The sequence below is a fragment of the Calonectris borealis genome, chromosome 3 (assembly GCF_964195595.1).
Source record: "Calonectris borealis chromosome 3, bCalBor7.hap1.2, whole genome shotgun sequence".
In the NCBI taxonomy this organism is placed as follows: domain Eukaryota; kingdom Metazoa; phylum Chordata; class Aves; order Procellariiformes; family Procellariidae; genus Calonectris; species Calonectris borealis.
In genome coordinates this window covers 69,630,643-69,648,108 of record NC_134314.1, presented here as the reverse complement: position 1 = coordinate 69,648,108, position 17,466 = coordinate 69,630,643, and the positions used below count along the sequence as shown (strand labels likewise).

General features: G+C 41.8%; 1 protein-coding gene across 13 annotated transcripts in view; it reads left to right on the top strand.

Annotated features, from left to right (window-relative positions):
- The window catches only part of ARID1B (AT-rich interaction domain 1B), a 336,572-nt gene that overhangs the window by 263,985 nt on the left and 55,121 nt on the right, over positions 1–17,466 (top strand). For 10 of the 13 annotated variants that reach the window (XM_075146078.1, XM_075146076.1, XM_075146074.1 and 7 more), the window contains 2 exons: positions 3,564–3,743; positions 10,119–10,446. In XM_075146078.1, the coding sequence (XP_075002179.1) occupies positions 3,564–3,743; positions 10,119–10,446 (508 nt within the window). Of the gene's footprint in view, positions 1–3,563; positions 3,744–5,357; positions 5,491–10,118; positions 10,447–17,466 lie in introns of those variants that run through there. The other 3 variants (XR_012673019.1, XR_012673020.1, XR_012673018.1) reach the window with 2 other exon arrangements.

Sequence of the window (17,466 nt, the reverse complement as noted above, 5' to 3'; positions counted from 1 at the left end):
GAGTGTGTCCTATTCTAAGGGCATGCTTCAATGTGCCGTACAAACAGTGATAGAAGATAACATGGCACAGATATTCTTCCTGAATTTCAGGCCTCCTTTTCCTTAATTCTTTACCTGTCCATGCTCAAGAGAAGATAGGAAAGCCAACCTCATTTGAGGGGGATCTCACACCCTCTGGGATGATGAAACTCATGCCTCGCGTCCAAAGCTGCTAAGGAGTCTGTTCTGTTCTTCTCGTGTTAATCAACACCTCTGTAAACTAAGGCCAGAGCATGAGTTTGAGTAGTATCACACAGTTATCTCTGCTGTTGAATTACTGGCGTGCCCCATGGCATGGTTTTGGCCGATGGCTGTGAGCACTCCCTGAGCCACAGCCCAGGGCATGGATAAGGCAGCACAGGAGACTGCGCACAGAAGTCATACAGATAAGACTACCAGGATTGAGTGGGAAGGTTTAGTTGGATGGACACGAGCGTGCCACACCGCTCTCCAGGCCAGGGAATGGTCGTGGCGTTTATGACTGTACACATAGCCACACAGTCCACTTCACAGCGTCAGAAACGGATTACGAGAAGTTTCCTGAAGAAGAGGTCATTTGAGTGGAAACATTTATTTCACTTATTACTCTAGTCCCTTCAGGAGCCCTTCTGACAACAGCAGAGCTGGCTAAAACGGATGTTCTCCATGTTCTCCATTAGACATTAGTCCACGTTCTCCATTAGATTCAACAACCAGCAGTCCCTCTGCATCGCTACTGGAAATCACTACAACCCTTACAAACGATAGCTTTTCAATGTGTCATCCATCCTTGTGGTGTTAAGAAAAGTACTGCCTGCAATAATAACCGGGCTGAAAAACCTTTATCACTAGCACAATGTTTGGAAAGTTACCTTGTATAGATTAAAAGGCCCACAGTGAACAGAAACCCCTCACTTCTGTACTAGATATAGGAGTAACTTTACTATCTTTATAATAAAAAACTTAGTGTGACCAATACAAAATTTTTCATTTAAATGGATCCCACGAGTGTGATATATATGTGTATGTGTGTCAGGAATGCGAGCCTTTATTTCATACAGACATACGATTGTATTAGGTTTCTAAATTAGTTACAGCACTGTCAGCAGAAGACATAGACTTTGTAATAAGATTTGTGTGCAGAGTGGAACTATTTTAAAAATCGAGGGGTCTGTTTCAAAATAAAGCTAAGTGGAGAAGGTCATATGAGCTTTCCTTTGCAGAAGTGTGGAGTTTTCCAACCAGTACAGACCAGTTTCCAAGCCACCATTTCGCCCTTGGTTATTTGCTATGCCGCATGCCAGTGCATGTGGTCCAACTTCCTCCAGAGCAGGTGCCAGGCTCTGACTTTGCAATCCCTTGTCTTGGGGCTTGCACAAAGATCAGGAAAACTCTGTGCATATTCTTCCAAACCTTGCAGTTGTTAGAGTTTTAGCACGTTATGGGTTGAGCTGTTCATAGCACGAAAGAACTGGGCTCAAGGGGGTGCAAGATCATCTCAGCTCCTGGTTTTTCCCCTTATGACCTGCGGCATTGAGCTTGTGGTCTCTCTGACAGGGTTTTAGTGAATGTATAAGTATGCTATATAGCAAAGGTTTGTGGAGGGTCAAAAACTGTTTACATGTGTTTGGACTCAAAGCCTGATCTCTGTTAAAGTACACACCACCTTTCATTTCTACATTGCGGATACTGTCCCCTTTCGTACAGCACTTTGTCAGCAGTGTACAATCAGGGAGGCTGACCTGCAGAAAGGCGGGAAGGTCATTCACCCAGTGCCACCTACCGTGTCAGTAGCAGCAGCACTAGGATGAGAAACTTACTCTTTTGAGTTCAAGATGTGCTTCTTGGGGCTGTCATCCCCACAGAGAGGCCCCTGACCCGCCTGGTCGTGGGAGCCATAGCACCTCAATGTTTTCAGTTATGAGTTTGATCATGTGTCTATATATGGCTCAGAAAAAATTACCTCTCTCCATTAATCAGGCATTGAGCATTCGGTCTGCGTGACGTTTGATGCTAACCAGTGGGAGGACACGCCGGACCTTTGGGAGAGTCATCTTTCTGCCACCTCTCCCTCCTCCTGTCACCCGTTTCTGTCTGTCTTCACAACCTGTCTTTGCCTTTCTCTCCCCTTTTCTCTCTTTTTCTTTTTCTGATCTTCCCTTCAGCAGCTTCCATTTGTCCATTCACTGTCAGGGGGTTTTGCTCTTACCTTTCCTCTATTCCCTCCCTCCTGTAAGGAAAGGTGTAATTAGCTGCCAGGTGAGGTGTCTTTTGGCTTTCAACTTCACACCTTCCCGCACGCACGCCACTAAAATTAATGGAGGGGAGTGGAAACAGGCACCTTGCATAAACAGTGCTTCAGCTCTCTGCAGCCTCAAAGCGTGGGTGCCTGAACTAGTCGCAGGATGGGCCCAAATGCAGACTTGCTCGTGCACGTTCGCCTGCTGGGCAGCAGCGCGCCGTGCCTCCCGCCTCACCGGGCATGGGTGAGCCGCCAGCGGCCTCGCGGGCTGCCCGTGGCAGCAGAGCAAACGCGGTCCTTCAGTACGCTCGCGTTTTGCCTCTCAGAGAAATGCGAAGATGAAATTTAATATGCAAGCAGAACAGAAGAGAAAGCGGATTTCCTCCAGAAATAAGAAAAAAACCTTGCCGTCTCCTCAGCACATCCTCTTCAACATTGAAAGCAGCACTAAAACCTTTCAGGGTAAAATGTTAGAAAACCAGCATCCCTGCATAGACATTTCATGAGCAGGATTGCAGGATTTTTCCCAGCTCATGAAAACTTAAAGAAACCGCACCACAAAACCCTCCTCTTCTCCCATTTAATAGGCTTAGTTCTGTTCCTTTATATGAAGCTTCTAAATTTTATAGCATTTCACTAGGTCTCTTGCTGCAGCTTTTGAACCTTAAATTAAATTGGGATTCATTAATACATTTACAAAAGGGAAAAAGGAGAGAATGCAATACAGGTGTGCTGGGGACAGACCAGAAGAAGGACCTAGAGCACAAATACATACCAAAATGACTTTTTTTCCTGGCTGGTATGACTAGCCTTCACATAAAGGGAAATTTTAGCTCTGGAGAGTTTGTGGGCAATAGGAGTATTTACAGTGGATTTCTATATGCTGAAGTTACGCATTTTGGTAGCAACATACAGTTTTGGAAGTTACGATACTCCCACCATAAGTCATCAGGCAAATTCCCTACTACTTATTAGGTAATGCAGATAATTGCCTTTAATTTTTTTTCCTAAAGATTGTTTCAATTTTACAATCAGCAGCCATTTGTAACTAAGCAGGGCTGCCCTGTCTTTCTTTTACAAGTAAAAGTTTTTAAGCCTTTTATACAGGTTTTGGTTGTTGAGACAGCTTTGCGGACCTGGAGATGCGTTTGTTTCTGTTCATATGAACAATAGCAGTTTTCTGGGTATCTTTAGTCTGAAAATAACTAAAGAGGGTTGTTTTTTTTTTTAATGTCAAAGATTTCTTAAATGAAGAACAGTTACCTGAGTGTTAATTTTTGCTTTGGTGCTTTTTTCCCTTTAGGTTTTATGGCAGGCATACAGAGGAACCCCCAGATGTCACAGTATGGACCTCAGCAAACTGGACCTTCCATGTCACCACACCCCTCACCTGGAGGCCAAGTGCATCCTGGAATCAGTAGCTTTCAGCAGAGTAATTCAAGTGGTACTTATGGGCCGCAGATGAGCCAGTATGGACCACAAGGTAAAATGCTTGCTGGTAATACATATGATAATTTTTATATATATATTTATAAAATGTATATGTACTGTGTATCTAGGTAGGTATGTGATTTCTTTTAAAAAAAAAAAAACACCACCAAAAACCACACATACAACACCCTCCCTGAAAAAAAATCCTAAACAAACAAAACTCTCATCCAGATGTAGAACTGCACCTTGTGGAAGAAGTTGCTTCTGTTCTTAGCACCTTTCTCTGTATAAAAATAGCGACCTTAAATTGGGCAAGGAAATGATGAATGTGTTGCATTGCCAGGGCCATTGTTTGGGAGTCCAAGCATGTTATCTCTGCGACGAGGCCGCGTTTGACCAAGCATGGAATAAGGGTCACAACACCGATCCCAAAATAGGACTTCTTTTCTTAGATGAAATCCCAAGGCCAATCTGAAATTGCGTGGTGACTGTGAGGGTTAAAGTCTTCTAACGAGCATAATAATACAGTGGCTACTGTGGGAATATAATATTGAGCTCTAATGCATACGGTTTGTGAATCTTAACTAATCCTTCAGACAGAGAGAGACAGTTCTTTTTATTTTGCTTGTTTGACAGAATTGTTGGAGGACTAAAACAAAAACAGAATACACAATTTCTGCCCCTGGACAACTTTGAACTTGTCTATTGTTTTGCCTTTAATGGATAACCTTTATAAAGTATGCATCTGTTTAGGGGTTTAATGAAGTTGAAGTCAAGCCACAGAATATATAAGGGGCAGTATTTTCTTTAGAGAAACATAAAGAAGCTTTTCTATTTCAGCACTTCCTACTATTGCTTTCTTACTTAAAATCCTCAAAAAGGACTGGAGTCAGCGATGGGAAATTGTGTAAGGGCTCGATGGCTTCCCCATGCAAGCAAGGATGGTTATTTTAATCTCCGGAGTTTCTGAGAACTAGTTCTGATGTTTGTTTGCAGGGAGCCTTGCTGCCCTGCGCAGTCGTCCTTTCTGTTTCATCTCTGGGTAGCGTTTGTTGTAGTGTTCTGAGCACAAGGCTACAAGCCAAGATTTCCCAGTTTCTAATTTTGGCTCTGCCTTTTACACCATCTTTCAACCTAGGCAAGTAGATTCATTTCTCTGCTTCGCTTTCCGTAACTGTAAGATGGGGCTAGTAATGCCTTATAGCCATGTGTGAAGATTAATTACCTAACTCCAGTTGACTGGTGCTTTCCTTTTATTTGGAAAGCATTTTGTGGCCATAAAATGCTGTCCAAGTGCTTATTTTTATCTGCACAGTGAGCAACTAGCTTAACTGGTAAAAATCCAGTGGATTTATGATGTGCTATCCTGACTTCCAGCTGTACTGCTGCTGCTGAGATTCCGAACCATGGGAATAGTGGGTGTCAAGTGCAGTAAAACATTAGCCATCCACACTGATTGAATGGAAAGGTTTTTGTACTAAATCAATGCATTTAAGTAACACGCCGAATACTACTTTCTTTTTTGCTTGAGTTCAGCAGTTCTTTTCCTCCCTCTGTAGATGAAAGTGCCTATGTAATGATTTTATGGGTTGCGGTCAGGAAGAAACGGCTATTAAAAAGTGAACTTGAGGGGCAGGAAGAAAATGAGCATCATTGTCATTAACAGGCCGTTTCAGAAGGGTCTGGTGAATAGTGTGATGGATGAAAAGCGTGTTCTTCTGCCAGCTCTTGGAGAGTACCGGTGATCCTGTGCACTGGTCGTCATAATATTAGGGCCCTGCAGACTCTCAGCTCTACAGGTAACAATTAGAGCAGAAGAATACTACGTTTTCATCAGGCTAATGTGACCATTAATAAAATCTGGGGATGAAGATGGTGATATTTCAAAGTCATATATTTACCTGGATTTAAGTTTTTAATAGCATTTTTCATTTTTAATGAAAATAATCTGTAATCGCAACTCTTAACATACCCTCTTACAAAGCACAATTATACGCCAGCAATGATGAATATATAATAATGTTACCCCGTTTGCCTTTTATCGCCAAAATAACAAATATATTAAAAATTACCTGGGTTGCAACCAAGTTCTTAAATTATTAAACTAAAATAATTCTCAAGGATTTTATTTGCTTTCCATGTTTTGTTCACATAGGCCTTCCTCCAGAATATTGTTAAGCATGGGCTAAGTTTGACAGGACTACTTGTATTTTTATATATGCGTCAAAGCATTCTGTGACATTAAGCTTTTAGTTTGAATGCTAGATTTCACTATGTGCTGTCCTGAAAACCGTTGCTCAAGGCTAGTGTCCTTTTTCTGCAGTGGAATTGCTCACCATAGTAAAGACTACACCAGTAAGTTTGGGTTGGAGGAATTAGCCCCCAGTTTATGAGAGCAGAATGATCCATTTCATGCGTATGGTTGATTTATTTGGTTTTCATGTGTTTACATGACACTTAGATCTATAATAAGAGTAGAATATATTTTCCCAGGAAGCAGTTCTGTACTGGGGACCTAGTCCAATCCTGTGAAACCATTTCCTACAAAAATAAAAAATGGCTTTGGCTCCACACTTCTGTGTGTCTGTGATACAACACAGGAGCATGCAGTACAGAACATTAGTTTTAATCTTGTATTAAATCCCAGCATTTTCCTGTCCCCAAGAATAAAAAAAAGCAGAACGAGAATGGAAGTTGTTACTGAAAGAAACAGTCTCTTTGGTTTGTATTTGGACAACATCTAGCTCGGGGGCTAACGGAGCTCTGGTCTATGACCTGAGCATCAAACTGCTGCCACAGCAAAATGTCCCTTAAATGCACTCTGGAGAGCAGTCAGATGCTGTAGTCAGTTGGGTCTTTTAAGACTGGGGCAGAGAAAAACTTCCTGTGAATCAGTAAAACGTGTCAGAAATGCATCCCGTCTCCCGAACTTTTCCTATCAATTCAGCAGTAAAACTGGTCTGTTTGGGTATAACAAAGAGAGAAACCACTACTGAATATGTTTGAACCACAACCCCAGAACTTCACATTAAGTTAAACCCCCTTTTAGTTCATGGTAAAGTAATATGAATTGAGTATTTGTGCTTTGTAACCTTTAATGTTGGACTCATTTCACAAAAGCACTTTGCTATCTAGCTCCCACTGATTTTAATCCTAGAATTTAATTAAAGTGATAGCATCTTAAGGATGAGATGCCCTAAGTATCTCGAGAGTCTGGACCTCCGAATCCAGACCCACATATGCAAGAGCCTGTAGAGTTAAGACTTAACTGTATCTACCAAAGTCCCCTAGGTAAAATAGTTTCAGAGGAATTCGGAACAATACATTTAAATCATCTGTATAAGAAAAACTTGATGGTTAAGTGCACATGTAAAAAATTCTGAAATTATTTTAAGATACTGTTTTTAATACTGTGAATCTGACTTATGTCTCTAAAGCAGAGAGCAAAACTAACAGGTAGGTCTCAAATTTCCCGCTTTTCAGCTTGCCTAGAAATGGCAAGATATCAGAGCACTTTGTTCAGCAAACCTGGACAAAGTGGACCAGAGTTTCAGCAGTAAGTATGAACATCTGTCTTTGGCAGGTTGTTAGTAGGCTTTTTTATATTTTATCTTCATTACGCTTTTTTTTTTTTTTCTTCCTGATTCCAGTTAGTGCTTTGGTTTTTCTCCTGCATTTGAGATGTCATCTCTCTGGGTACAATTCTATTCTGCCGAGGGGGAGTTGGAATCAAAAATCCCTCGGATATGGAGGGGAGGAGTTGTTCAGTAGTATCGTACAGCCGCTGTTGCCAGGCTTGTACCCACTTGAAAAGTGTGGGCTCTTGGACTTGGCTGCCTGACACATCCAGCTGATGTGGGCTGGCCTAGCATCTGCTGCATTCATTGTGTTTAATGCTGCATCCATCTGTTTTCTGTCAAAGCCACTGCCAACAAATTACTAATCTATTAGAGAAACATGGAAATAAGATTGCACTCCTCATTCCTGGCAATTCCTCTTGTATTTTGTTTGGCTTTTATTTTGCCTTTTTTTTGTGGTCTGGGAAAGGTATAAGAATAGCTAGTACTTGAGGTATTGAGGAAATGCTTAGGGAAAAAAAAACATGGAAAAAACATTGAAACTTGTTTTCCTTACTGAAAAGATACCACTTCCCCGTGCTCTTGGACGTGTATCCCCGGAGATGAATGATTAGGAGCTATTTTAACTGAGCCACATATTTTTATGGAGAAGATTCCACTGTTTTTTCTGTGTTGTGCTTACGCTGGAGAAGCCAAAACACAAAAGAAGAGATTTTTTATCCCAATTCAAAATAGCATCGAAACAGCAATAGTGTTTAGCATTGGTGTTTGCTCTTCCAAGCATGCTGCTGAACCATACTTTGTAGACCCTAACTGACAAAACAAATCGGCTTTATGTAAATTGGACTGACAGTAGCTCCCAGTGATTACGGATGTCAGGTCTGCTAGTCTAGGGAGGGAATTTGCTTCACTTTGGGAAGCAGTGTTACTAATAGCATGTACATAAAATGTGTTAACTGGCTGTATGTAATCTTTGAGCACACATACACACCATCTTGCTGCATTACATTTTTCTTGCACAAAGCAACTGGAAAACCAGAGCAGCATCCGGGTTGCGTGTTACACCTTTAACACTAAGCAAAGCAGTATGAAACTAGTGAACCCTTCAGTTTGTGGTCACGTATGTTGGATCAGAAGTGTGACTTTAGCAGGTCTCAGCAACCAAAACTCTGGCTGGGGGCGATGGCTCACTGAACAGAAAATGGTCAGCTGCCAGTGGCCGAGCCTAGAGGAGGAGAAGTGACAGGGCAGTCTGAAATCAGCATAAAGCTGAATCTGGAGCCTTTCATCTCTGTTGAATCACATATTGGGGATCCTTCTGTGAAGACCCCCAGGCAGAAACTTGGTTTCTAAAGCAGAAGAGAATTGTTGCTCCATTTCCTTGGGAAGCGTAGGTCTCACGCGTTCTTGCTGAGAAGAACTTGTAGCAGAGTGAGTCAGTTACTGGGTGGGGAGGAGGGGAGGATTAGCCAAAGCACAGCAGCAGGAGCATATGAATTAATTATGTGTGCATTCAAATGATGGATGAATATATTTATTTTAAATATAAACAGGAGTTGCATGCCACTGACTCTTCTGCCTGGTAGCTGAGGCCTGAGGAGAGACGTGGCTGATCTCCATGTTCAGAGGAAGAGTTCAAGGGCTGCTGCCTTTGAACAAGTGTGGGAATATCTGAGAGTAGTCAGGAAACTCTGCTCTGCGGCATCCCACAGGGAGGGAACGGGTCGTGTTTCCACTAATCTGGATGAGATGGAAATAAAGACAAGTCAAATCTGATGACTGAAGTAGTGTAATGTGATCCGTTTCCTAAAATAATTTTCTATCATATCTTTACCTTTTTTTTCTCTTTCTCATGCTGCTTGGGTTTGTTTCTGTAACACTGAATGCTGTACACCCGCTTTTTCTTGAGCTTTCAACATGATAGGAAAATCGACACTGAAATGAGTTAAGCTGCTGCAAGTGGAGCAGTTTGCTCCAGTGACAACGTAGATTGGGGTCAGCCAGGTTTTCATGCCATCCTTCATAAGGCACCTGTTTGTATTAGCATCTTTGTACTATTGCTGATTACTCTTGTAATACTAGTTTTCCTAGAGGAGGTGCACTGTAAGCTACCAGCCCTTCTGCTGGCATAGCCAAACTTTGAACTTAGCAGGAAAGCAGGGTAGGCCAGGAGGGAGTGGGAATGTTTCTCGGGGCCCGGCAGCCGTCCTCACCAGTCCGTGCCAAAGCATCTCTGACACAAATGGGCAGAGCGGTTAGGAACAAGAAGCCAGTGAGAATAGCCTGTTGCTGAAATTGCAGAAAGATGAAGAATGAGAACATGAAATTACAAAAATAAGCTTCTCCCTTGAGCTTATGTAATGGGTTTCTTACATGCCACATATCTCTTTACTGCATAAGGCACTTTTGTACTGTATGCTATGTTGTTAACCCTCTGGAGGCTGTGCTTTTCTGTACTTGCTATTATCCCATGACATATATTAGGCAGAAGATGTTTGAGGGTACATGAAAATCAGGTTCATAGGATTGTTTAGATTGGAAGGGTGCTCAGGAGTTGTTCTTGCTGACCTTGTATTCAAATCAGCATCAGATATAAGATCAGAGCAGGTTACTCGTGGCTTTATCCAACTGGGTCTTGAAAACCTCCAAGGAGGGAGTGTGCACAACCTCCTTGGGCAGCTTGTTCCACTACTTGTTTGTCCTCATGGTGAAAAAGTTGTTCTGACTTTGAGGCCAGCGTGGTTCACTTTAGTTCACATGTGTAAGTTCTGCAGCTGCTAACTTCCTAAATAGAAATATTTGCTCAAAAGTTTAATGTTTTTCTCTGTGCTTTTTATCATTTTGTTCAGGAAACTACTCCAGACCACCGACGTACAGCGGCGTGCCCAACACAAGTTACAGTGGCCCAGGACCCGGCATGGGGATAAATGCCAACAGCCAGATGCACGGACAGGGGCCAAGCCAGCCTTGCGGTACCATGCCCCTGGGACGGATGCCATCAGCTGGGATGCAGAGCAGACCATTTCCTGGAAACATGAGCAGTATGACCCCCAATTCTCCTGGCATGTCTCAGCAGGGAGGCCCCGGGATGGGCCCACCCATGCCAACTGTGAACCGTAAGGCACAGGAGGCGGCTGCTGCAGTGATGCAGGCTGCTGCAAACTCCGCTCAGAGCAGGTATGCATCCAGGTGAAAGGAGCTTAAATGAGTAGGAATGTTTTTCTTGTCTTTTCTGAAGTAACGGCACTGTATAGGTGTATGCATATGCATTTATACATGTTCTATCTGTGCCCTTATCTCTGGGAGGAGATGGCATGTGGGAAGAGTACTTTTCCTTAAACGTAAGGGGAAAGCATGCTATCGTGTGTTTGAATTATCCTCTCGAAAAGCAGCTGTGACAATGGAGATGACGGCCACTTCCAGTTTGGTTCTTGGCACTGTAAGCTTTAGGAAAACCCGCAGGGTTGCAGCGACATTAGGAGTCGAAAACAAGCCCTCTGCAACTTAAAATTGATTAGCTGGATATGTATTTTTTTTATCTCCAGTAGAGAGAGGGCCAACATGTCCTTGGCAGCTTGCCCCTGCCGGAGAGTAAGGAAGCTTATGAAGCTGCTCATCAACTCCTGCATTTACTGCCCATGTTGTGAGCAGCAGTGCTGATGGCAGTTCTCTTCTACGGGATGTTCTTGTTCCTAGGCAGGCATGCAGAGGGGGACAGGAGGGCAGGCTGAGGGGAGCAGCTGGAGGGGAAAGGCAGAAGGAGGCATAAAAGCAATCTGTAGTTATCTGGAGTTGATAACTGCTACTTATGCATCCATAGGAGAGAACCTGCAAACAGGTTTGTAGAGGTTGGAACCATCATCTGTCATCTTGTCTCCCCTTTGGGCAGCATAATTGAGTGCAGTGCCGCTCAGCATTTGTACATGAATTTTGGCAAAGGCACTTTTCTGTCCGTGGTTATTCTTAAGATGCCTGAATACTTGAAATGAAATCATATTTTCTGGGAAATTTTTCAGATGAAGTAATTTCCACATTTTCCTGGACTTAAATAGCTCCTGGTGTATTTATTATCTTTTTCTGTTGCAAGAAGTTCCATTACATTTGAGAACTACACAAAGCTGGTTGCACTGTTCTGGTGAGCATGTTTATGTGTGTGTTTGTATTAAGTATCTTGCATTTATTTATGCATATGCCTACACAGATGTGCATATACGTATACAGGTATTTATCATTCAAGGCCGGTGTTTGTGGACACTAGAGTTGCTCTAATTCCAAGATGCAATGTAAAACTAGAAATAGGAAGCTAATGTGTCCCCGTATCTGTTGCTTTCTTGTTCTGCGAGTTTGGAAGGCAGGTGGCTTCTAGTGATAAGCAATAGCAAACTTTTAAAACAATAACAGTAAATTTAGTTGATGTTCTTCATGTTCTTGTTCAGTAAAATAGAACTACACTCGCTTAAAATAGACCGTACTTCAACAGATATCTGTGAACCAGCAGTCTCTTGCTTGTGTTGGTTGTTCTAACAGACCTGTCTAGTAGGATTTACAAAAGTTTGCTTCTGTCTCTCTGGTTTAGGCTATAAGCTGATAGATCAAGCACGAAGAAATAAATGGGCCATCACTGCAGCTGCAGGAACACTTTCTTTATAATCATGTAATGAACGGAAAAGCTTACGTTTGTTAGTCTTTACAGCAAGAAAAGACTTTGTGTTAAGCGGAAAGTATTTGGTTGTGATTCAACTTACACTTTGGGCATAGTGTATGGTGTTTGATCAAAAACTAGGTTAAATGATTACCACTCCTGTCTCACACTTTCCTCCCAAGTCAGTTTTGTAAAACTGCTTTTGGTTTCTAGCTTTGCCTGGGCAAAACTGCACCATTTCAGAACCTTTTTGTCACACACTGCCCATTCCAGTGATCCAGGACCTGTGGAAGGGCTGAGCAGTCATTGAATCTCTATTGCAAATACTGGCAAAAGGGCTATTTATAAACTGCAAATTGAGCAAAAGCTGTCACACCCCTCTGATGCCACGGGGTTGCAAGCACACTGTTTTCTTCTCTGATCTCAAGTCAACTGTAGGGAAGAAAGCGTAATGGCTTTTGGCTATTCCTGCAAGTCCTCCATACGTGCATATGGAAGGAATGTACTTGACAGTGATTTGTATTTGTGATACAGAGCAAATCCAAAGAGGCTGTTCTTTTGTTCTGCTTTAGGCCACCATACATTAGGTTGCCTGCTTATCCCAGCTAGTCTGGGCCTGGTGGACCCCCCATGTTTTCTTCACAGCACCCTAACTATGGCAACGCTCAGGCTCCCTTAGTGCACCAGCCTGGCCAGTATGGGTAGGTAGCAATGTAAACTGGACTTGCTGTGGGACCTTGGTAATTTTTTTTTAATGTTTACAAACATGCCATCTGGCTGCTGAAGGAACATAAAAGTCATGTGAAAGATACACAAATACTTGCATTGTAGAGGGGATTTTAGTTTTTTGTTTTCTTTTTACTAACACCACTGTGACAGTATGATGAAGATCTCTATGGCACTCGCTCACACACCTACATGGTTTTTGGCATGGCTCCGTCTCCTTGTGCCTGAGAGGGAAATGAAGAACCTCATCACTGAGAAGGAATGAGATTCCTCCTCCCCCTGACCCACGCATCGTCTTTCTCCCCTCATTGTTGGTGTTCTTGCCTTGCAGCGGTGCTGTGCAACCCCATTTTCTTGACTTGGTGGTATTGTCAATGCTGCCTGGGCAGTGAGCTGCAACCCCCAAAGTATGATCCCTTTCTGAAAGGTGCTGTACTGCAGGAGTGATGACAGGGTTTCTTAATGGGATTTTCAAGAAAGTTTTATTACACTGTAACTGAGCGTGCATGTGTTTGAAAAATTTCGGTTAGTCACTAGAACAATTTTTAGGAGCACTAAGTATCCAGTGCAAAACATTCGCCTGAAATGCAGCTGCTGTTTTCTCACCAGAGTCCTTCACACTGTGATTTCTGTAACCATGTCGTAAATTACAGCACTGAGAGAAAGTATCTACACTGGCTCTCAGCCTGTTGCTCCCTCACAACCAAGTCTAGCTTCACGTGAGATTCAAGTTTCATGGACTTCCCTGCCATCATGTTATTTCAGTTGTTACCTCCTTAGGAAATCTATAATACCCAAATTACTGCTGCCTTCCTGGTTATTAACAAGTTTTAATTACCAGTTTTCTGTAGCTGCCTTTCTTTGTTTTTTTTTTTCCTTAATAACATCATTGATATGTGTGCATATGAAAAAGGACAAAGCAAAACAAAAAATTAGAACACAAGTCTACTGGTTCTCCTGTTCAAAAAGCAAAAATTAGTGAAATGGGAGAGCACTTGCACCGTACTATTGCGTCTAACTAAAAAGACATCCACTATTATGTCAAAGTGCATGAATAGCGGCCAACCTTTTTCTTTGAATGTCTTCAGTTTATAATACTCAGCTGTGGGGTTCAAAAACTGTTGAATTTTTATTACTATAAAACACACGCCTCTATGTAGAATTAAGAAGAAAATGAAATGGTTATGTCAGAGTCATGGTTACACAGCAGAATTTCTGTTTGAGTTGGTTGTGATCCCCTTCAAGGTCAACTTGTTGAATCAGTAGCCAAGTATCAATAGGGAAGAGAAATTTATCTTCAGCTGTTAATCCACAGGATCTATCCTTTACCAGCTCAGGAGTCTCATTTAGACACAGAAAGCTGGTTTGCCTCTGCCTTGCCAAGCCACACTAAGCAGCTGTGTAAAATGAATTTAAATGGCATGCATCAGAATAAAACCACTTCCACTGGGGCAGAAAATCAATGTTCGTTAACCAGGGCTGGATGATCAAGATCTGAGTGTCAGCCAGTTATACCTAGGTATCATCCTCAGTGCAGACCACCACCCTTTTAATTAGAAAAGATAAAATCCTATAAATAAAAGTGGTGGCTGTGGAAGATACTAGGTTTATGCCATTTGAATTAGCCTTTGACTTCACCTTGAGGCCTGTTATATGTTAAGCTTAGATTAATTTCTACAGCTATAGAATACCTTCCCTGTAACCTAAAATCTTAAGATGTGCTAGTCTGTCTTGTGCACACAGGCCAGTGTTTCCCAAATGATATGTAGCATGTCAGGCAAAGAAGGAGAAAGGTGTTCTTAAGACCTCTTCATTGAACCAGCAGTATCTGTGGTTTCACGCTACCCAGGATGTTTAAGCTTGGTCTGGGTAACAGTTTACAGCAGGCAATGCTAAATAACTCTCTAATACCCTGTATAGTAATTCCCTTTATTTTCAGGAAGACAGTGTGAAGGAACTACAAAACACTGTTTTCCTTTTTATATCTGTCTTGGCCTCAGCACACCCATACATTGACTGTATGTTGAAGACCTAATGTATCCACTAAACTCCAAGGAGAGGCTTTTCATAACTTAGGTTGGCATTGGCCGAGACCCCAAGGATCTGCTGCTGCTGGAGGTTAGAACCCAGTGGAGGCCTCTGAGAACCAGGTGACTCCAAAAAATAAAGTCTTTTATCACACTGTAGTTCTTACAACAGTACATGTATTTATAGTGATAGATAAGTATTTATGTGTGTATACACCTGCAACACAGTAAGCCTTCAGTAAAAGCAAACAATTTTAAGCAAATGAGATAGCATTTTCCCTTGATGTTGATGTGAAAGGCAGCAAATTTAGCCAGTATCTTCTAGTACCAGCCAATTTTGAGTTCCTCAGTTTGTAGATGCCCACCTTGAAACTTCTCAGGTCTATGTGTTTACTGTCTGTGAGCTTTTGTTTCTTACAGTAAGTGCCCAGTACACGCTTTTGAAAATTGATTATTAGGTTGACACCTGAAGTCAACAGACGTTTTTGGAGCTAGATGCTTGTCATCATCATTTTCAGCATCTCTCGTGCTAGCAGTGAGTATCATTCTGAGCATGTCTTCTTAGCAGTTGAAAGTGTGACTGTAGTATACGGAAAGGTAAAAATGTAGTTGCGAAATAGCTGGCTTACATACTATTAGCAGTGCAGCCTTAGGAAGACGTAATTCAGTACTAGCTGGCTGTAAAATACACACCCAGCTGGATGCTAAAATGAGCCTCTTGCTGGTGCAACTACAGTTACCAATACCTGAACTAATTACTATAAATGAGTTTTGATGTGCCTACGTGAGGAGCAATCCTATCTTTGAAGGCAGCGTCTTTGACCTCAGTGTACTGTACCTTAATATGATTCTCGGGATTGCATGTTGCAATTTTATACATTTAAAGCAATTTTTTTATAGATTGCATGAATTTAGAATTCAGTCTCATTGATTTTAGAGGAGACGATTTAGACATAGTAGTTTATTAAACTGAGGAATTGGGATCCAGCTTAGCTATTTGCAACCTCTGACCATTTTAAATCCTGGTCATTGGGTTGCTAAATTGAGGTGGATATTTACATTATCATCTGCTGCTCCCCGTGCCACCTGAGAAATGGTGTTCAGACTTTATAGTAACGTGTGGTGTTGCATTGCTTTGACATACTTTTAGGCACTCTAGAAAGTGGTTCTGATTCTAAACTGCTTAGCAGCTGGTTAGATACTACAGCCTCATTGTGGTGAGGTCAGAAGAATTTTGGTAAGTTTTCATTCAGTCCTAACTCTGATCTATAAAAGCTGCACTGATATTAGAGAATTTCTGTTGTACAGAGTAACAGTTACAATTAGTGTAAATGAGTTTAAAATGTGCATTCTATGTCTTCTTTTTAGTCTTGTCTCTGTATATACATGCACGCTTGCGCCCATACAAGCAGGCTAACCTTCCATCAGCATTTCTCTCCTGCTATGTATGTATAATTCATATTCCATGTCGCTGGTGCCAGCAAAGCACTTTTTCCGTATTATTTTCTCCAACAGCAGGGTAATGCAGCACTGCTGATGGACTAGAAGGTACTGGTGAGGAAATATAGTAATGGACATGGTGCATTAAAATGTCAAAAGGAAAAAGAACGAGGCGGAAATGGGGAATAAATTTTTTAAAAAGAATAATAATATAAATAAAAACCAGAACTCTCTTAGGTGTTTTACATCCTAGAGCCTGTCAATTTCTATGCAGTATTTTCCAGTCTAGCCCTTTTGATCTTGAAAGTTGGTTTAAAATTCTAATTGTGATTTTAAAAGCTGCGGTTATGTAGCAGGAAGACTTGAAGTGCTACAGTAAGACTGTCTTTAATCCCTGGAGAGAGTATATATTTTCCATTGTTTTCCCTTTTCGCCTTAAGCTTGGAGGTGCTGTTCTTCTCTGCTGGGAAGTGCAGGAGGGTTAAGTACTCATTCAAGTTTCTTTGCTTATTCAAACTAGGCTACTTCTAGATGAAAGGCTGCCAACTGTGAAATCCCCAAAGTAAACTAGGCTAAGATAGGACTGGTAGCCATAATTGGACCCAGTGCCGGGGTATGTTTTCTGTTGCTTTTGAAATAAGCCCCTAGCAGAAAGGCTCTTTCTGCTGGCTCTCTTAGTTAACATTCAGTCACAGGGAAGGAGTTACTCCTGTTCAAATTCAGGCCATTCACAATTCTCCAGTCTCAAGGTGTCTGGTCATTTCCCCTCTATCCTGCTCCTCTGAACACTCCCAGATTCTGGATTTCCGTTAGGGATCCTGATGAATCACCCTGAAATGAGCCCCACTTTGCTTTCTGTTAGTGCTGTTTGAATATCCAGGCAGTACATTTCAGTCCATGAAACTACATTTGGCTTCCAAAATAAAAAAAGTCCATGTATAGTTTCAGCTGGATGAAGTGGTATTGCTTCTTGGCCTAAATGACTGTATAGCGTTTCTGTGAACTCCAAGTAGCTGCTGTGCTTGCTCCACCTGAGGCTGGCAGCGTTTCAGTAACGGGTGGAATATTTTCTCTCTACGCCAAGTTCCTGTGTGATTTGAGCGGTTAAAGTCCAAATATTAATGCTTACTGTAAGTATAATTTCTAAGGGAGCTATTAACCAGTATTGACATATTTTTCTTCAAAAGGACCCGTGCTTCTTCCCTCTTCATGAGAAATAGTCATTTATATCAAGCTGATTTTTTTATTCTTTCTTTTTTTGAAAGGGCACTTCCTTTCTTCATGTTTTGCTTTTCAAAGCAGAACCATATATGGCTTTTTTCTATAATGTATTAGGAGGGGTGAAGTACAACTTAGCTTACA